The sequence below is a fragment of the Mauremys reevesii genome, linkage group 5, assembly GCF_016161935.1.
Source record: "Mauremys reevesii isolate NIE-2019 linkage group 5, ASM1616193v1, whole genome shotgun sequence".
NCBI classification, from domain to species: Eukaryota; Metazoa; Chordata; order Testudines; family Geoemydidae; genus Mauremys; species Mauremys reevesii.
In genome coordinates this window covers 67,743,253-67,765,458 of record NC_052627.1, presented here as the reverse complement: position 1 = coordinate 67,765,458, position 22,206 = coordinate 67,743,253, and the positions used below count along the sequence as shown (strand labels likewise).

The 22,206-nt window shown below is 37.5% G+C and overlaps 1 protein-coding gene across 4 annotated transcripts in view; it reads left to right on the top strand.

The window, feature by feature from the left end:
* Positions 1 to 21,935, top strand: part of SPOCK3 (SPARC (osteonectin), cwcv and kazal like domains proteoglycan 3) — a 396,361-nt gene extending 374,426 nt beyond the window's left edge. For all 4 annotated transcript variants that reach the window (XM_039542374.1, XM_039542372.1, XM_039542373.1 and 1 more), the window contains 4 exons: positions 8,672 to 8,893; positions 16,806 to 16,868; positions 18,706 to 18,843; positions 20,191 to 21,935. In XM_039542374.1, the coding sequence (XP_039398308.1) occupies positions 8,672 to 8,893; positions 16,806 to 16,868; positions 18,706 to 18,843; positions 20,191 to 20,369 (602 nt within the window). In that variant the 3' untranslated portion in view covers positions 20,370 to 21,935. The remainder of the gene's footprint in view (positions 1 to 8,671; positions 8,894 to 16,805; positions 16,869 to 18,705; positions 18,844 to 20,190) is intronic.
* The last annotated feature ends 271 nt before the right edge of the window (positions 21,936 to 22,206 follow it).

Genomic DNA, 22,206 nt, shown 5'->3' with positions numbered 1-22,206 from the left:
TATCACGTTTCCTTGAAAAGGAGCCTTCAAAGTACGGACAGATGCAAGGGATGAAGGGAACTTGCCTTTGTGCTCCATTTTACCAGTAGAAATGATTTCTCTCAGACATGCATGCATGCCTTTTTATGTACAATGAGGTGTACTGCAAATAATCATCTCACCAACCCTTCCCGAAATCCTGAGGCTAACTTTGTGCATATTGGTGTGATCATAGTGAGCATGAATGTTATGGGTTTTAGGGGAGTGACAACAAAAAAATGTTCTAGTCCAAAATGCTGTGGCTGGATCTGCTTGTTGGGCTCAATCAGGTTGTAACTGGTAACATGGAACAACCTCCCTTGCTGTAGTAGCTGCTGCAAGAGGAACTCCTCTCCTGCATCCTCCATTACTGCTGATGATAACATGTAGGATGTGTCTCTTCATTGCCCACTGCTAGCCATTCCAATAGTGCACTGGAGGAGTGGTCTGACCTTCTGCAGTGAATGGAGTGAGAGTCTTGCAGATGCTGGCAGCTTGTCTTTCTGCCGTTTGTAGTAGTGCTATCTATCTAGCTTTATATGTCAAATGGTCTTAATTGGCTTTGAAGTCTCTCTAGACTGGGTAACAGAATAGAGGTCAAGTATTTACTGCTCCCACCACTATAGTAGAATCTAAAGTTTAGAGCACATTTTCACCTCATTAATGCTTTTGCTGATTTTAGGCACCAGTCACAAATTCTTGGATCATTAAATAGACACAAACCAGGAACCTGAACATTTCCACACTTCATGGATCAAACACATCCCAAGATAAGATGTATTTCAGCAATAAATGACATTTCTCTGAGATATGGAGGAGAAAATCCCCCTTGCGAAATGGCTGAAGAACATTGCCATTTAGTATAAGTGTTTTTAGAAATTGTAGGTGTTGGTCATCTGATCAGTCAATTTTTGTGCAATAAAGGTTTTTTTCGCAGCCCTGTTTTTTTTCTTTCTATACATGCCTGCACTATACTACATATAATACTTATTTTTATTTTCTTAAATTTGTGGCTAATTGATAGCCAATTTAGGGAATTTTTTTTACCAATTCAAAACTCAGTTGCTCCCCAACATATTTTGTTACTGTTGACTATGTTCAGCCTGGCATTTCTGAGTTGCAGAAGCTGTAGCAGATGCAAGCAGAGAATAACACTTTTCCCTTATGTAGCACATTTAATCTTCAGTGCAGATTTTATTTTTTCATTTGTTTCAATTTAACAGCATGAAACAGTTCTATTGCAAGCTCTAGGGACTTGGCCATGTCATCGATTAAAAACAGAATCCATAACAATTACAAATAAACTGGGAAACACCACTTTCATAAAGCAATCACTCAGGAAAAAAAACATTGCAGAACAGAAACTGTCTCCCAAACCCACTCAGATTCTCACAAAAGCCCCACACCTAATGAAAGGGAAATTGCCTCTCCTGAATGACTCATAATAATCCAGCATTCTGCCATTGGGTCTGGAATTGGACTGATCTATCTAGAGAATGGAATCAGAGTAACATGAATTACCCCATAGAACCAGTGAGATAACAATGTTATATGATACTATTCTATATCAGTAACAGGTGGAAGATTTAAGTTTGCCAAATCTTTCTGTAATAAATATGTTACATTATAGCACCTAAAATTCTTCTCAGTCTTATCTCTGAGATTGGGAATAGGCACTACAATTTTTTGATAGAAAATTGCCTAATTTTGAAATAGTCTTGAAGCATTGCTTAGTTTTTCCAAAATCCACTGCATCATAAAACAGTATTTCTAATGGTATATTTCAATATTCAACTGTATGTCTATTATATCTTAAATTAAAGAAATATAATGAATATATATTTCTTGGATCCCAAATGTCTTTATTTTATTCCAATAATTTTTAATAATATCTGATCTTTAATGGTTTTATGATGACCAATTTAAGCATGAACCACCAAACAGCCTCTTTCTAAACTCCATCTATACCCACATATGCACTGAGAAATGACGAGGAAAGGTACATTTTGTACTTAAATGCTTCACAGTAAAAAATGACAAAAATTTGGAAGAATAAGAATCTGTGATGTAATCAGTTGGCAAATTGGTGTGAAACATAAGAAAGAATGAGGGATGATGTCTTTTGAGATGGACTATAATTTAAATTAATCTGTGATTTAGTAATGTATACAGTCTTAAGACCTTCAACAGTGTGTCTTTCAGTATACTCGTGTGTTGCTTCTTTGGGAGAGGAATGGAAGGAGGTTAGTAAAAATCCAATGAAATGCATCTAAGCAATTTTGTTTCCTCTTGGTCTGTTGAGAAAATGTGGTAGGAATTTGTTGCTTATACTGAATGGCGATTAGAAGCTAGTAATATGCAACTGATGTCTTTAATGGTTCAAATATGAGCCTTTCTAGCATTTTTTCAAATAGTAATCTGAAAGTTTTGTGTCCCAAGTATTTGTGATCCATCCTCCAACAAACCCACTCACAGGACTCCCTCAGCCTACAGTTCTTCTCTCCCCTGCCATCTCAACTGTCCTCAAGATTCCTCCTTTAATGTCTTTTGGTGTGGGTTACTGTTGGCTTTGATTTCGCCTTCCCATCTGGTCTGACATTTTATGGAGCCACATGACCCCCACAACCTCCTCATGGTTGTTCAGGGACACCTAGTGGCTGTTCCTTCTCAGCAGCTGTCTTGGGTTCTGTGGGGCTGCTCTCTGCCGAACTTCAAAAAGTTATTTTGGGCAGAAAAGTCACCATTTCCCACTCGTACACGTACCTGTACACACATGCACACAGAGCCAGGACTACAAACATTCTCTTTCATGTCATGCTCTCACAGTGACAAAGAAAACTTTTAGCAACTGAATCCAAGCGCTTAAGGATTTCACGCTGAGAGCCAGCGAGGCATCCCTAGTAGTGGGGGAGCAGCAGTAGCTGTGATGAGATATTAGTGTCTTGGGGAGTGTGTCCTAAGGAATTAATAGTTTAAGATTCCAAATAGCTTCAAAATCTGAATATTACTAGGTGCTCATCTTTAACTGAGATATTTATTAGTCTTCCAAAGCCTAATAAAATAGGAACGCTGCTCTAGGTGGTTAGGACCATAATTGATTTTCATCAAACAATGTTTGTAAAATAATTTTTGACATTTCATAAATCTTTTTAAACTAAAATATTTAATACTTTGTCATTATTTGCGCACTGTTGTCACAGCTCACCCACCCACAAATGATGATAGTTTTCTATATTTTCAATTGAAATCTGCTGACTAGATCAGTCTCCACTGAAGTTTGTGCACCAGTAGCAGTAGATTGCATGCCCATAGTGGGTAGCTATAAAGGTATGTGAATTCCTAATGTAATGCTTCTCCATTTGTAAGCTCTTGTGCATACAATGTAGCATCTACTCTGTCTGGTAGAAGGTTTTAATTTGTAATTGGCTATGCATGTAGTACTAGCCTTTGACATATTCTAGAACCTAACTCTAATTCAGTAACTATTATGCACAGGTCAGTATTAGTGTTAGAGATGACAATACACAGTTTCATATTATGAATATGCAAAAACTATGAGAGAAGGAAGTGACCTAACACGAAGTAGTGATGACAAAGTCCATAACAAGTCCTTTCCTCTGCAGTGAGGAGGGATGAACAGCATGTTACAGCTCTTGCCAACCATGTCATCAACAATATAATGAACCCATTTGACCCTGAATCACATCCAGAGGTGCTAATCAACATATCTACCAGATGCATGTAACATCAGATGTACAAGAGTCTCTATTGAAAATAGCAGATGTAGTTGAAGAACAAATGGAGAGATGTGTGAGAGGTGCACTTGATTATGATGTGATATGCAGTTTTTTCAGTCCAGTCAAGAAATTTGGCATAAAAACATTTGTTGATATGTCAAAGAAGATCACATTTAAGTCTGGCAAGGGAGAGACAATCACAACAGCTGTCAGTCCAGAATTTTTTTTCCTCAGAGCCCTGTCCTGAACAAGATGCAGAGATATTTCAATGGCATCTGTTCTTAGTCACCTAACAGGACTGTGCCTATGTCCCTCTTCCATTGAGAAGAACAAGCAAAGCTGAGTTAAGGCATCCGCTGAAAACTTAAGCTGAAAGAATCCATGAGCTAAGAACAAACAACAAAGAAACCACATGTATATCAGAGATGCCATAACTGTAAAACAAATGATGTCTGGAGACACATTTGATGAATTGGCTGCTGAGTACGCGAGGCAGGCCCTAAAAAGATTTTACCAGGTATATTTCGTAATCCGAGTTTTTGACAGGAATTCTGTGAAAACTGCAGAAAGACAGAGCCAGACAGGATCTAAAGTCAGATGCATAGAAATACCAGGTGGTAGTCCTGTGCCTCCGTGGAAAAACATTCTAAACATGGCATCCAATAGGCAATCACTTGTAAATTCCTTTGTGAATATATGGAGCAAACCCAACAAAACACATCTTCTTGCCGGAGCTTTTCAAATGGTGAAGTAGCAAAATCCATCACCAGTAGAAGTGTTGAAGAAGCCCAAGACTTGTACAGTACTCAAGAGGAAATGGACACAAGGATGTTTCTGCATTGTATATGCCAATATGGCTTTTGGTGTCAAAGGAACCATAGTAATTAGGTCACCTGATACAGATGTTTTGGTCTTTGCTGTTCATTACTTTCCAAAAATGGAACTCACAGATAACATGTGGATTGAAAAAGGCACCATTTCCAGCACAAGTAACAAGCAGCGCTTCATATTTGTGCATGCAATTTGTGATGCACTCCTGACTTTTTTGCAACATACTTCCTGCTGTATAATCATTAACGAGATGTAACTCAGTATCATCCTGATTTGGTATTAGGAAAAAAACCCTGAGTTTAATGTTGCCAAAATTAAAGGAACTTACCGCTTCAGAGATCTGGCCAAATTTTAATAGAGTGATGGGCAAGGAAGTTGGCAACAGTGCTGTATGACCAGAGTGAGAGAGAAAAGGAGACCCACAGAGACCTGAATTGCTTGTGCCTCAATCTAGCCATCTAAGAGGACAAGTCACTGCCTAGACTTCCACCATATGAGGACAGTTTTGAAGAGCATATCAAAAAAAATCACAAAGAAAGATTTTGATGTTTTCACACATAAGCAAACCAGATATTGGATCACTATTGCAACATGGATGGAAAAATGTGGATGATGAACTACTTCCTGTATTCTTCAAGGGCCCAACGACATCTGAACTTCGACAAGATCTTATTTATGCCTGTACCAGGAGAAGTCACTGTGCAATCTTCCCTGTACAGAACCGTGAACATGCCAAGGCAATGAAGACTGTGGTAACCCATGCAGTCTTGACAGAGGCCATAATGATAACAAGATAATTGTGTTAACTAGAAATGTCACTGGCACTATTATATTTCAATGATATCTGTACAAATTTATTATTAAATTAGTTTTATCTTTTTCATTGTTTTTATGATGCTTTGAGGTCACAAAGAAATCCCATTTTATGTCTTTAAAGAATACATGGAGTCATTAAACTAACAAAAAGAAAAAAGAAAATATTTCAGTGGTCATTTTAATGTGTTGATAGTATTTATCCCATATTTTTGTGGTAATGGCACTATTTGACAGCTCCACATCACACCTCATATTAAAATACACATAATAAGCTTTCAAATGATGTATGATATGCTTGTGTGTAGAAGAGATACATTTTCAACAAAATCTTGGTGTCTGCCTCTAGCCTATTATAGAATCATAGAAGTGTTGGACTGGAAGGGATCTCAGTATGTCATCTTGGCCAGTCCCCTGCATAAAGACAGGACTGAATATTATCTAGACCGGGGGTAGGCACCCTATGGCATGCATGCCAAAGGTGGCATCGGAGCTGACTTTCAGTGGCACTCACACTGCCCGGGTCCTGGCCACTGGTCCAGGGGGCTCTGCATTTTAATTTAATTTTAAATTAAGCTTCTTAAACATTTGAAAACCTTTATTTACTTTACATACAACAATAGTTTAGTTATATATTATAGACTTATAGAAAGAGACCTAAAAACGTTAAAATATATTACTTGCACGTGAAACCTTAAACTAGAGTGAATAAATGAAGACTCAGCACATCACTTCTGAAAGGTTGCTGACCCCTGATCTAGACTGTTCTTGGCAGGTGTTTGTCTAACCTGTTCTTAAAAACCTCCAGTGATGGAGATTCCACAACCTGCCTAGGTAATAAGCTCCAGAGCATAACCATCCTGACAGGAAGTTTTTCCTACTGTCCAGCCTAAATTCCCTTGCTGCAATTTAAGCTCATTTCTTCTGTCCTCTCCTCAGTGCTTAAGGAGAACAATTTATCACCCTCCTCTTTATAAAAGCCTTTTATGTACTTAGAGTGTTACCATGTCCCCCATCAGTCTTCTCTTCTCCAGACTAAACAAACCCATTTTTTAAATCTTTCCTCGTAGCTCATGTTTTCTAGACCAGTGGTTCTCAGCCTTTCCAGACTACTGTACCCCTTACAGATGTCTGATTTGTCTTGCGCACCTCAAGTTTCACCTCACTTAAAAACTACTTGCTTACAAAATCAGACAAAAATACAAAACTATTACTGAAAAATTGCTTACTTCCTCATTTTGTCCATATGAAATTTTAGTTTGTACTGATTTTGCTAGCGCTTTTTATGTAGCCTGTTGTAAAACTAGGCAAATATCTAGATGCTCTGATGTATCCCCTGGAAGACCTTTGTGTACCACCTGGTTGAGAACCACTTTCTAGACTTCTAATCATTTTTGTTGCTCTCCTCTGGACTTTCTCCAGTTTATCCACATCTTTCCCAAAGTGTGGTGCCCAGAACTGGATACAGTACTCCAGATGAGGCCTTATAAGTGCTGAGTAACGTGGAATAATTACTTCTTGTGTCTTCCATTAAAAAAAAATCCCTGAATGATGTTCACTTTTTTTTTGCAGTGGTATTACATTGTTGACTTGTATTTAGTTTGTGTTCCACTAAAACCCCCAGATCCTTTCCTGCAGTACTTTGTTGGCAGTCATTTCCTATTTGGTATTTGTGCATTTGCTTATTCCTTATTGAATTTCATCCTATTTATTTCAGACCATTTCTCCAGTTTGTCAAGATCATTTTGAATTCTAATCTTGTCCTCCAAAGTACTTAGAGCCCATCCCAGCCTGGCATAGTCTACAAATTTTATAAATGTTCTCTGTATGCCATTATCCAAATCATTTATGAAAATATTGAATAGAACTGGACCCAGGACATATACCTGTAGGACCCCACTTGATATGTCCTCCTTGCTTGAGTTTGAAACACTGATAAATACTGAGTTGTGAACCCATCTTATATTAGGTTTGTCTAGGCTATATTTCCCACCTTATAGTAGCTCTAGCTAAGTAGCATTTCCCTTGTTTGTTTATGAGATAGTCATGTGAGACAGTATCAAAAGCCTTACTAAAGTTGAGATATATCACACCTGCTGCTTCCCCACTATCACAAAGCTTGTTACCCTGTCAAAGAAGTATATTAGGTTGGTTTGACATAATTTATTCTTGAGAACTATATGTTGACCGTTACTTATCACCTTATTATCTTCTGGGTGCTTACAAATGGATTGATTATTTGCTCCATTATCTTTCTGGGTACCCAAGTTAAGATGACTGTTCTATAATTCCCTGGGTTGTCCTTATTCTCTTTTTATTAACAGGTGCTATGTTTGCCCTTTTCCAATTCTCTGGAATTTCTCTCCTGTCCTCCACAAGTTTTCAAAGATAATTACTCATGGCTCAGAGATCTCTTCAGACAGTTCCTTAAGCATTCTATGATGTATTTTGTCAGACCCTGCCAACTTGGGGCTTATCTACACTTAAAAACTTACAGTGGCACAGCTGTGCTTCTGCAGCTGTGCTGCGGTAGTGCTTCAGTGTAGACACTACCTATGCTGATGAAACGGATTCTCCCATCAGCGTAGGTAATCCACCTCCCCAAAAGGCGGTAGCTAGGTTGATGGAATAACTTTTCTATCAACTTGGTGCTGTCTACATGGGGAACTTAGGCTGGCTTAACTATGCCAGTTAGGCATTTGGGAGGGAGGAATGAATAAATTATTTTTTGAGCAATATCCTTAGTGCATGCTGTTGATAAGTTATAATTTTTAAAGTGTTGCTAAGGATGAGAATAGCCTTTTAAAGTGTTTAATGCGTATCATACGAAGCAACAAATGGGCTGCAATGAGTTCCACTGAATTTATTCCTTTTTCCTGGTTCTGTGAACATCACAAACCATTCGAGCTCCATTCCCCTGATTTATGATGTCATTAAAATCCTTTAAGAGAATTGCTTTCCTGAAAATCACTCTAGATCATTTATTATTCTCCAATATGTGTTTCCTGTATAAAATTTTTTGGGAAAGGGTCATTTTTTTTAATGCTTTGAGCATGATGGGGGGGCTAATTTTTAACAGATAAAATTATTGATGTTTTTTATAAAGTTAGCATATTGCTTATACACAGGCTACCAATAACATTCACTATTTATGTACTGTGTCTATTCCAGTAAAGCCATATCCATGACACAGCACTTTCTTTCCTTGGCTGAGTTTAGCACCAGCTGTATCTTTTACTGTTATCTGATTTCTTTATATTTTTACCTCATAGGATTTGATACCAGCATTTTGCCAATTTGCAAGGACTCCCTTGGCTGGATGTTTAACAGACTTGATATGAACTATGACCTGCTGTTAGACCAGTCAGAGCTTGGAAGCATTTACCTTGACAAGAATGAACAGTGCACCAAGGCATTCTTCAATGTCTGTGACACATACAAGGACAGTTTGATATCTAACAATGAGTGGTGCTACTGCTTCCAGAGACAGCAAGGTAAAAGATGAGAATAATCTGCAGATGCTGACTGACCTTATTGTACTGGTTTATCTTTTGGGAACATGTTAAGTTTATAGTGAATTACAAGCTCTTAAGTGCTCTGCTATGAATTTGTTTAAAGGTTTTGAGCTACTGTGAATATGAAGTGAAAAAGAAAGCTAAAAATCAAGCTGAACTGGAGAAACTTAGCTGAGATTCAAGAAATTCTAAATAAAATGTAAAAGAACAATTCATGCTTTGATAGAAGTGTTGTTTCTGTTACCAGCTTCCACAGAGAGGAAAGAGAAGGACCAAAATAAAAGGTCAAAATTATTAGCATTAACTTTCTCTCTGCTTTTCCCACATTATAAAATTAACTTTTTATTAACTTTTTTTACTACTGGCTATAACAGTTTAACTGAAAGAAATACAGTGTTATGCATAAAGTTGTTTGCATTCATTGGGCCATAAAGCCACTGGTTTTCAGGACCTAGCTTAAACTCTTGATAACTTCTTGAAATTCTTTGGTTAAAAAAATAGTAGCTCAAAATGTCTAGAGGCAGTCTTTTCTTAATTGTCCACTAATGTAAATTAAATCAAACTCAAACAACAATTGTATATCTGAATGACATATTCCATAAGTTAGAAAATAAAAATGAATTAGAATAAGATTTTTGAAAAGCCCGCTCACTGTTTCTTAGCTGAAACGGGACAGAAAATTGAAATGCATCCACTGAGCTTCTTATTTGCAAGATGATTTAGGGCTAGGCTTTCAAAGGAACAAATGGCAGTCAGGGACCTAGCTGTCACTGAAAGTAAGTTGAAAATGCCTTTCAATGGGACTTTTATTCCTTCTCACTGAAGCACTTTTGAAAATTTTACCTTATGTGCACAATTGTCATTTGCGCCTATGAAAATCCCCTACTTAAGTCCCATTAACGATCATCATTAAGGATTAATCCTGACTTAACTGGGAGTTGAAGACGCTTAGCATGTTGCAGGGTCAGACTCTTAAACTCTCAATTATAAATCTGAACAAAAATAAAAATACTTCTGGGGTTATATTTTGGCTAACTGCCTTCTTTCCTATTTAAAACATGCTATCAAATATATGCATGTTGATAACTATCTAGTGCAAAAGGTCAAGATTTCATCTTCTAAACAATCTTTCTTGTTTTATAATAGGACTGTCTTTTTTTTCATTTTTAGAAGTAGTGTTCTGCTGCAATAAATAAAGTATCCTCCATCCCAAGTTGCTTATTAAAGAACATAACCAGTTCTTTTTAAAGAATACAGTTATTTTAGATTAGATTATGAATATTTTGAGGGGTACTTTTTTTTTCAGTTGTCTGAAAAACTGCAGCCATGTTACAACCTGTAAGATCAAATTTATCACTGTTTTTTTTTGTTCTACCAATTGGTTCTCCTGCCAGTTTTATACTGTGTATATCAGTGGTCCCCAAATTTTATTTCTCGCACCCCTCCTTACCAGTAATAGAATGTGTTTCCCCCTCCCCATCCCCCTCAGGGCCAGGAGCAGAGTCACAGCTGGTAACAGGCAGCTGAGAGTGGGGTCTGGGAGCTGGTGGCCACAGCTGCGGACTGGGTCCTGGGCCGGAGTGGAGCTGGGGGCAGAGTAGGGCTGGGTGGCACTCCCTTCCCACTCCCTTGTGGGGCCTGGCCTGGGCCCTGCTATGCCTCACTGGGGGAGCACACCCCTCGTTTGGGGACCACTGGTGTATGTGTAAAGCATACCTTTCACCCATTATGTGCACAGGGCACTTCCATGGGATAGTTACGGTCAGTTTTGTAGTCTACACTCTATAGACACTATGTATAAAAACAACTGCTCAGGATACTGCTAATCAAGGTCTGATGTATATGTATCTTAGTCATAGTGATAAAAAAGTTAAAAATGGAGTCAAACCTATCAGCAGCATTTAGTGGAGAGCTCTCTCCCTGTCTCAGAATCCAGCAAAGGGACTGGCCATCACAAGATTTTATCCTCCTCCCTCGTTTTTCCCCCTCCCTTCCATATGATGGCACAACAAGGTGCTGATTTAAAAAAGATTAGATTGCTAGTGTTATCAGCAGCTTGATTGAGAGTGAGCATATAAAGCCCTCAATACCAGTAATGAGGTGAAATCTCAGTTCTGGCAACTCCTTGAACATTTAGAACACTTCCATGCACCCCTTCCCAAAATTAACTCTAACACCAAAACCTGTCTTCTCTCCTTACCAGACCTAAATATGGAGATGGGGGGGGGAGAGTCACTGTTCTCTTTGTCAGCTACCTATTATTAGCCTTTTTATGCATAATTGTCTCCCCTTAGCATGAACAAGCCACACAATCCTCTATTAGTAAAATTCAGTTTTATGCTAAACCTTGTAATGTATTGGTGTTTTTCTGTTTTGCTGGATTACATAATCTAAATATCTCTTTAATTGTTAATGGTGATCGAATTATTAGGTAGAGAAGATTAATGGTGTCCTTGTAATGTTCATTGAGTAAGTTTCCATTAATAAAAAGTTGTAAGTCATGTCACCAGCTCTCTGTATTCAGCTACCTTTGTAGCTCTTTTCTGTGCAATTTTACAACTCCAAAACATGGTGTACAGGTCTTGATAACTGCTATTGATTGTGTTCAAAGTGAATACAAGAATGCAACCTATGTAATATATCACAATGGCTTCAAAGCCTATATATATATTTAAGACACAGTTGTTAAAGCTACCATCTATGCAGGAGTCTCACTCCTTGGTCTCAACTTCTTAGTGCCAGTCCGGTGGGATTACCCCAATCCATAGGATGGTAGGGGGTGTTTCGCCCTTGAGGAAAGTAATAATAAAGTAGAGAGTAAATTAGCTGTTACTGGCTATTTGCACACCACCCCATGTTGATTATTAACACTGCCTTCCATACATTCCAGTCAGTTCTTTCTTGAGCAGCAAAAGTGCTCCGTGCAGCAGTTTTATCACATTTACTGTTGCACCAATACTCCTCTGGATCTCAGCGATGCTTGTCATATATTTTCTTGGTCACACCTCTGCTTCCATGCCAGGTGGTTTACTGTTTCTGAGATATTTGTTCTGGGTACTCTGGCATATTTCTGTAGCACTTCAGTGCCTGAGTTTTGTCAGTACCTTATTGCTTGCCTCTGTGCTTTGGCCCATTTCTTTCTGGGTGTCACAACTGTTTATCTAAGTGCTTCAACACCTGCCTTTAGCACTTATTTTCTTTGTGCTTTGACACCTGCTTTAAAGCTTCATTGCCCACCTTAATGCTGATGCACCACTAGTCTTTGGCCTTTTTGGCATTCTAGTGACTGTTTTTTCTTTTGTGCCAGTGCTGCTTCTTTGTGGCAGCCGTGCTCTTGGTGCACCAGTGCCTGAATCTAGATGCTAGAATGCTAAAGTTTGTTAGGAACCTCAGTATCTCGCCATTGCTGCTTACCACTTCGGTCTATTAGCCCAGTGCATCTCTCGATGCATTTATACCTTTTTTTTTCTTTTGCAGGATATAGTAAGTAAGGAGGATGCAAGACCATGTAATGTCTTCAAACCTAGTCTATGGTACAAAATAATGACAAAGACTGGGGTCCATCTTTCTTATGTCATCTTCCTCAGATTGTAGGGGTCTTATATATTTATAGATGGCACTGAAGAAGCGTGATGTACACCTCAAGCCTTTCCTAAGGCGCCCAAAGAGATTCCTGTAAGTCCAGCATGAGGTTGGCCTGGAGTGCTTCAAAGGGTAGACCCTGAAAGCAGAAGCCTGACTTCCCCAAGACAACTGAGAAGCAGATTGGAGTGCTAGTGCTACCCATATTGACGCTGTACCAGACCCAGCATCAGTATGCACAGCAAAGTGCTCTCACCACCAAAATACCCTGTGTTAACAATAGAGAGGCTCCAACAAGCATCACTGACAAGCAGATGTACTTTGAATGAGCTGAAAATCCATACAGGAGGCTTAAGGCAGGAAGCACAAGGTGTATTCTGGCAGCTCCTTGATGCACTTCTGTTGAAGCCCCTCCCTCCAGGTGACTCTATAACAGGTCTCCAGATTTCCCATTCCCCCTGCTTTAATGCACTAGAAGCAGAGATGGGGGGAAATAGTGAGTCCAGTATAAACTGGGAAATTGGACATAATCTGTCCTGGTCCTCTGCAAGGCCCACAGAACTCACTTTTAAGTATTCCCCTCTCTCTGTGTTGGCAGGGTAGGATCTATTGGCACATTTGCATGCAAATGCCTCAAGGGTCAATATTCTTGGCACAGGAAGCCCTGGCCTCAGCACAGGTGCCTCTTGCATTAAAGGCTTCAGCACGGCTAGTGTTAGTGGCTCATGGAGCACTTATCACAATGCAGGCCACCCTGCCATCTAGACCACTCCACTGTTTGGATGAGAGCTGGCTGAAGATCAGGGCAATGAGGTCTGTTATTCAGATGAGCAGGACTCATCTGATGCCAAGTTCTTTTTTGTTCCAGAGGAGCACCAGCATAGTGACTGTGCAGGAAATGATCCTACTTTTCCTTAATCTTTACAGAAGCTAAGACCACTGATTTTGAATTAAAATCAGTCCAGGAATCTGAGGGAGTATTGTCTCCCACTCACTGGAACTGACTGGAAGATAAAGATGGCAGCATTTATACTTGGCAAGGGTGGCATGTGTCTGCTCAGCTCGAGTTCTACCTTGCTACCACTCTGTTAGGACTGGAAAGCTTTAGCTGCTAAGAGAAATCTGTCGGTTTTGTACTAAGAAGCTAAAACCCAGTAGTGAGAATCCTGCACGATTATATCTTCAGAGAAGCAGAATTAAAGGTAAGTAATTTACCCATACTGTTACCTTTCATAGTGCTTAGTGGTATTTCATATTTTCTAATTATTCATTTTAGATTTATTGCGATAAGTGATGAGGATTATTTAGGCTCAGTACATAATGTTAAAACTGCCCCGCATCAACTTTTGTATGTGTATCTTTGTGTTCCTGATTTAGGATTTTTCCCCTAGAGCACAATACATATACTTTATTAGGCAAGTTCCTTCTCATTCAGCACATTTCCCATCTTTTTTGGAAGTTGTGTATCACCCTTCTTTTCTTCCATTTTCCCCAATATTATCTCAATTGTATGGACAGCAGAATGTGAAACACTTAAAATAAATGGATGTAACCATATGCAATAACAAGTCTGAGGTACAGCGGCTTTTAGTGAAGTTAAAAGACATTACTCATAACCTATACTTTACATACTTGTGTATGTTAATGATAATCACTAGATATCTGGACCCTTGTCTTTAAGTCCTAGATGTGGGAAAGAAGCAATTCCTGAAGGGTTATAGTTCAAACTTATATAAAACATGAGGAATAACAGTGGTAAAAATGAGCAGTCAAGAGTTAATATCTGTAACCAACATGAATGATAGAGGAACTTTTTCTGAAAGATGGTAAATATTTGCAAGGTGCTGAGTAGCTTCAGTTCCCATAAAAACACTTCTCGTAATCAGAAACCATTAAAAATAAATGACTATATTTTAAAATACAAGATAATGTTCATTGACTGTTCCTGTAAAGGTAGAAAACATCCAGTGATAGTCAGGACCAGAGAATTTCAGTGTTTTGATTCCAGAGAAAACACATCCCTTGGACATTCATTCTTGCACTAAGATCACTGTGAGCAGCATCTTAGAAGAAGAGGCAGTTTTTAGGGATTTTATTCCAAACAGAATCCTTACATATTTAGGGTGAAATCCTGGCCCCACTGAGGCAAAGTGCCCATGGACCTCCGTGGGGCTAGAATTTTAACCGCAACCTTTCTAAGCTCATACATATGTATCTTCTTAAAAGACAATTTAAAATGTCATTTGAAATGTAAAGCCAAGGGTAAATACAGCCTGATCTGTATGAGAGGTCACTATTGGATTCCAGTTTGTATTTATTCTGTTAGATCAGATCTCATGAATAATACAAAAGGTCTGCTGATATATATAGCTTCTATACCACACATGAGGCTACACTGTCACTAAATAAGCATAATAGGCTGTTTATTTAAATGTTAGTATTGATTGAATTTGAGATTTCGTAGGATATTGTCTTGCGGACAATCTAGGCTAAAAGCATACTCCATATCATCTGTCCTACAAGGTCCATTGACCTCAGACTACATGCCACAAGAATACTACTGATTCTGAAAGGAAAATGCCTCAGTAGTAACCCTGTAATTTCTTATATGGCATATGTTCAAAGTGTTCAAAGAGAAGTACTAGCCTTCATTTTATATCTTTCTGTATAGTAGTATAAATGGATTCATGTCTTACTTTTTTTTCAAGGAAGTGCCTGTAGTGCTCTGACTTAGCTTTTTAGAGATAAATTTCACAGTCGCAGAAAATTAAATATTGTTTTTGAAGATTTGAGCAAACCATAACCCTGAAGTTTGGGGAATTGAGAATTTGAATCTATATTCTGCAGCTCAGAGCAATCTCTAATTATTTAGTTCAATTTCAGTTATTTCTAGGCCCCAGTGTGGATACAGGGGTCTGCAAAATTGAGGCCTTAAATTGTCATATTAGAATCAAAATCCTACAAATTTCAACAGAGAAAGTGGTGACTCAGTTACTTTATTAATAGAATGAGTTCATTTACTTATTCTTATCACCACTATGATATAGATCATATCCTTTGGTGTCAAAACGTTTGGGAAATATATTTATTAAAGGAAAGTTGGTCAATTTTGCTTTTAACTGCACATATTAATAGAATTACTTACATCTGCGGCCAGAATCTAGCTCTAGAACATTTTTTCTTTCACTGCACATCTGCACCCTGAATTTACATTCTATTTTCTTATCTATTTTCGGTTGTTAAAGTCCAATCCTGCTCCCAGTGAGGGTTAATGGAAGTTTTCCTATTGGCTTCAATAGAAGTTGCATTGTACTCTTACACGATGCCCAACACTGTAATATCTAAACTGCCTTTAAGGGATATTGTAAGGCGTCTATATACAGCTAATGCAGGGGCGGCTCTAGGTATTTTGCCGTTCCAAGCACTGCAGGCAGGCTGCCTTCGGAGGCTTGCCTGTGGGAGGTCCCCGGTCCCGCGGATTTGGCGGTGCACCTGCGGGAGGTTCGCCGAAGCCGCGGGACCAGCAGACCCTCCGCAGGCATGCCGCCGAAGGCAACCTGTCTGCCGCCCTCGTGGCGACTGGCAGAGCGCCCCCCGTGGCTTGCCGCCCCAAGCATGCGCTTGGTGCCTGGAGCCACCCCTGAGCTAATGAAAGTATATTCCCTGCATTTTATTTGATGATTTATAACAGTTAAAACATCTATGAAATAAACTACATTATTAGTTGCTTCGTGAATAGAAGCTTTTACAACTTTCATGCTAACATGATATACATGTTCCATCCATGAATATACAGTTTGGTTTACTGCACATGTGCTTTATCTTAAAATCTCATATGAAAAGGTTTCCTTAAAAATGTTCACATTTAGGAGATATCCTTACAAGAGACAATGATTTTTATGGCCTCAGAAAGAGCATGACAATTTTGGACAATCTAATATTTAACATTAATACACACCCTATTTTCTGAGTACATATACACACAAACACATACACAACTCCCGCTTATCAATCAATTTCTTGTGTGTCTTTCTAATTAGGTGCAAGTACTCTTTTTTTTTTTTTAAGGCTGTCTTATTAGATATATCAGACTTTGATATCTATGTTAAAAACACTCTTTTTCAGGTGCAGCTTTGGACAGATCTAGTCTGAATATGTGAAATGCAAAATCTACTAAGGGAGGATGTATATGTTTCTTAATGGCAATAATTAGAAGAAACCTGAAGTATAAAAACTGGTGAAAACTCAATCATTCAACCTTCTTCCTTTGATCGGATGTAATCTATTTAACATTTTTATGTCATTTCAGACCCACCTTGCCAGACGGAGATCAGCAACATTCAAAAGCAGCAAGGAGGAAAGAAGCTCCTAGGTGAGCCATAGATCATTCTTTTGAAGGTTTTATTGCTTACATAAATAACCCTAGTGAAACAGCTACATAAAATCAATATTAATCCAACAAAGATAGACCGCACTAAATTCCAGCAACAAAATTTATGAAGTTTTTGAAAGCTATTAAACTTAGTTTTATTACATTACCTACTGAAAGATATTGCATCCATTTTATTACCCTGATAGACTGTATGTTTTTACAGTTATTAGGAAAAAAAGACTTAAGCAATTCTAAATTAACATTTTTGCTGATATTTAACTCTAATATTTATGTAAGTAATTGAAATCTTTATGATGAAAAATTCCATATTGTATCAAAAATGTTTCATTTCCATAACTTTCATTTTGGATATAAAATCTAAATTTTAGCATTAGCAGTCTTTATAAAAACTGGGGTAAAAGACATAGGCCATTTGAGATGACAGTTCTGAATTACTCTGATTAAAAATATCTCTTATTTTACAGTACTGACAATAATTTTTTTAATTGTGATTTAGTTACCATTTACGGTTCTTCAAAGAACATCTGATTATTTCAAGGACAAAATTATTAGAGAATTATTTTGCCTTTTACCTAAAAATAAAAAAATAAGGTTCTGATTCTATAACTCTGTAATTGCTGTGCTTGCAATTGACCTGTTAATTTCAGTGGGGCTCTGTACAAGGGTTCATTTGCATGGTCCATTTGCCTAGTTATTTTGTAAATATGAGTTAAATAAGCAAATAGTTATCAACATTTTAGTGTTATTTAGCTTAAGTTTCCTAGTTCACTAAAAAACTACTATTCGATTTTGATGAAATTAAAAATCTGAAGAACTGCAAGCATCCAAACCAAGACTAACATGGCTAGGTTCCAGGGGTGAGGTTCTGCTGAAGTCAATAACAAAACTCCCATTGACAAGATTTCACCCAAGCTGTGACTGCCATTAATTAGGACTGTTTAGTAAGATATAGTGTGACTACCAAAGTAGAAAAACCTAAAAAATGTGTCTGTTAAAATAAATATATAGAACAAAAATCATATTCATTCATTGCTAAAAACTCCCATACTTGTACTTTAAAGAGTGTGTCTACTCTGAAAAGGTACTACATAAAAATGGGCCCTCTTATTTCACAGGTTTGCTCTGTGAGCATATTTCAAATCATATCTGCTTACTTTAGTCACAGAAATACATGTTTTTTAGTTTTTGCTCATCTTAGCACTGCATTATCAACACAGCTTTGGGAGAATACGATGAATTCTATACTTTCTTTTGAATCGCCAGAATAGTTGACAGAGATTACATCTATACTGAAGTCAGAGATATGTCTGAAGTATGTGTAGACATGCCTGAACTAGCTTTGAGCTATCTGGCTCAAGTAACAATAGCATTGAAGCCATGGCAGCACTGGTTGCAGGACTTAACATTTAGACATCTGAGATACTCCCTATCTAGCCTGGTGTCAACATATGGCGTTCAAGATTTTGGCTATGACATTCAGGGAGTCTGTATAGTAAGGAGCAGATGAAGAACTTGAAAGAGGAAAGGGGATACTCCTTAATGGACTGGACATGTCCATTCTTGAGATCAGTCAGAGAGGCTCATATATTTGATATCTGCTCTCCCTCTCTGAATAAGGAGGAAGGGGCAAATGTATTATGTATAAAACTCTTCTTGGCTGACCTCAGTAACAGAGAGTAAGTCAATCAGGGAGGACACTGAACAGAAATAAGACGCGGTTGTTTATTTTTTATTTTGCTTCTGGTGTAATGCAGAATATTGGTTTATTCTGTACAGGTGACTGCTAATACTATAATTTAATCTTTATGTATCATAGGGCAGTACATCCCATTATGTGATGAAGATGGGTATTACAAACCAAGTCAATGCCATGGAAGTGCAGGGCAGTGCTGGTGTGTTGACAGATATGGTAATGAGGTAACAGGTTCCAGAACAAATGGTGCTGCAGACTGTGGTAAGTGGAAGAGTTCTTGCTCGTTATTGAATTAGGCTCTCTCTTCCCTTTGAAATCAGTGGTCAAGCTCTTAATGTCTTCAGTGAGAAGACAACACAGATTTAGAAGTCAATTTGTAATTATTATTATTATTTATTTCACTAATTTCTTTAGCATCTATCATGCTGATAGTTATAAACAGAGACAGCCTATCTACCAAGTAATATGGATAGTGCTTATTGTGCTCTGAATAGGATAGTTAAAATAAAGCACTACCAGCCCCAGCAGTACCCGATAAAATCAAGTTGGGTACCCAACATGCTATTAAACTCAACTCAACAATTCTTTAATTACAATCTGGTTGGCAGGGACTTAGCAGAAGTTTTTGAAGCTCTGGCTTCCTGCAACTTCCTCCTAGCCTTCCTTCCTTTCCCTGACCTTTTGTCCCCAGCCTGTAATCAGAATTCTAGAGTTCCAATAATGCATTTTCTTTAAAAATTGATTGGGGGGGACTTGTTTAGTTTTAGCTGCAGTCCCTAGAAAGTCTCATGCTACCCCAATACCCCTTCAGATCTCCTGTTTGCTACCTATTCAGTGGATACCTGAATTAGCAGCAAGTGACCCCACTCACTTACGACAAGCTTCTCACGAGCCATTCCAAATAGGTACCTAAGCAAAAGAGATCACCTCTCTCTAACCTCAATCAAAGTGCTCACTAAAGAGTAGCTTATATCTCATAATTATTTAAATTGACACCCTGCAATTTGAAGCCAAAATGGAAGTTTTACACTTGCAATTTAAGGCTAAGAAAAAGCCCTGGCACTGGACAGTGGGCTAATATACACAGTAAAAGGAATATAAAAATTGCCATACTGGATCATACTCAAGGTCCATCTAGTCCAGTATCCTGTCTCTGACGGGGGCCAGTACTGGGTATTTCAGAAGGTGATGTAGGAACCCCACAGTAGGCAGATGGGGATTTAACTGCCCCCTATATGAGAGATCTCTTAATAGTGAGAGATCCTGATCTCTTAATAGTGAGAGATTAGCTTGAACCATTTCCATCCAAAATATTGTTGTTATTAATGCTAACTTTGGATATTCTTGAGAGCCAGATAAATATTCAGTCCGTTTTTAATCTTAATGAGTTTGTGGCCTCAGCAACTTTTTGTGGCAGTCAGTTCCACAGTCTAATTATACTATGTAAAAAAATAGTTCCTTCTGTGAGCATCAGGACCTATTGATATCAGTGGTATTACTTTTTTACTTTACCTCATTATTTAATTTAAATCAACTGACCTAAAGCCAGCTAGTTCTGTAACCATGTGTTCCTATCATTATAGTGTAATTATACACTTTTTTTTTTAGCTATTGATTTAGAGATCTCAGGCGATTTTGCCAGTGGTGATTTTCATGAATGGACAGATGATGAGGATGACGAAGAAGATATAATGAATGATGAAGATGACATTGATGATGATGATGATGATGATGAGGACGAAGGCGATGATGATGTGGATGATGACGATCATGATGGATACATTTGACAATACTAGAGGTCAATGAATTCTTCCTTTCTAAAATTCAAAAGGTGACATCTCATAGAAAATTCCTTTGCTCTCCATGATCAAAAGGATTCTAACAACGTGTATATTTTGTATGATTATTTCAAATATTGCAGCTGGAGTCATAGACTTTCTTTGTTTAAATAAGAATCATTATATTATGTGCTTTTGAGTTTTTATATGCCGTTGAGCAGAAGAAAACACATTGGAAGTCTAGCCTGAAGAAGGAAATGTGATGTGCTACTACAAAAATAAATGTGCAAGGACAACCAAACTTTTAAAAACTTCCATGAAAATGATATTTACCATTGTTTGAACTTTGGGTGGCCTCATTAAACATGAGCTTGGTTATATGTTAAGGCAGCTTTAATTTTGCAAGTGATTTAGGCCATGTAGCAGATTTCATAATTGTGCATGACCTGAATCAACAACTTATTACAATAGAAATTTCAACACACAAGTAGCATGTCACAAACCTTTAACCAGAGGTGTGCTGTGATTGTCACATAGAAGAAAATAATGTAAGGCCCTCCTTTGTGTTTGCATTTATAGTTATATTTTTGATTAGGAAATGTCTAGATTCTTGAAAGGATGTTTCTCAAAAGCAGTAAACATGGACAAGCGTTGATTCTACAAATCTAAACTTCTGTTGTCCTTTTTTCATTTTTCTTTTAATGTCAAACTCATATAGACTTCATTATTTACTCAAGCAACATGATGATTTCACCCTTTTTTATTTCTATATCTCTAACCAGAAGATTAGCATAAAATATTTTAAATTGAAAAACTTTGTATAAAATATAGTACATTTAAACATTACTGTACTTGAGAGTACTGGAACTTTCCCCAAGACAGTTCTAAAGCCCCCTAATCATACCTCTTAGTTTTTCTATTTCAGAAAATTGTTTTAATCTTTATCTTAATTCATCTCCTTTTCTGTTATTAGTGCAGAAATTTAGAGAACATATGGTAAGGTGCCTTGCAAAAATAGAAATAGAGAGGTTTTAGCATGTATACCAATATAGGCTGTTAGGCAATAGCTAATCACACCCAATTACCAAATTAATACCAGTATAGGTACTGCTGCTGGAATGAAGAAAATGGGTTATTTTAATTTTTTTCTATTGTTATGTAATTACCATGTGGACTAGCTTATGATTATTGTGTAGAGTAGCACTCAAGATTTGACTGTAGAGAAAATTACTTTAATCACTGTATTTATGTTAGCATGTTAATTAATTGTGTAGACGTTTTGGAACTCCAACACCTTCATGCATATCAGACCTATATGGCTTTCTGCCCACAATAAAACTGAAACAACCTACGTAATATTACACAACTGATTGTGTAATTGCAACAGTGGATCACTGGTTTCCCTGGTTTTCATCTGCATTTAAATGACAGGAAAATCAGTTTATTCTTAGCATTTGATTTCTACACATTTAAATACTAAATTTAATGTTTATCTTATGTAATATTAAAAAGTATAATGCATTTTCTTTTTTACTGTTTATGTATAGTTTGCAAAATAAAGACTCTTGTAACCAACCTTTAGCTGTATACTGTAATGATTTTTAACAGTATAGACTAGTAGTTTGAGGTTTTGTATAACTTTCTATTGGAAAATCAGAAGCTCTCATATTTCAGATACATTCCCACAATCATTCAACTATTCAATTTACGTAGAGCCATTTATTAGTGTTTCATTACATTTCAAGAGATAAGTTTTGGATCAATACAAAACCCATAAGAGAGATTTTTTTTTGTATTTTTTTTAATTTGCTGTAAATTTATAATTTAAGATTATTGTTTTGTCTTT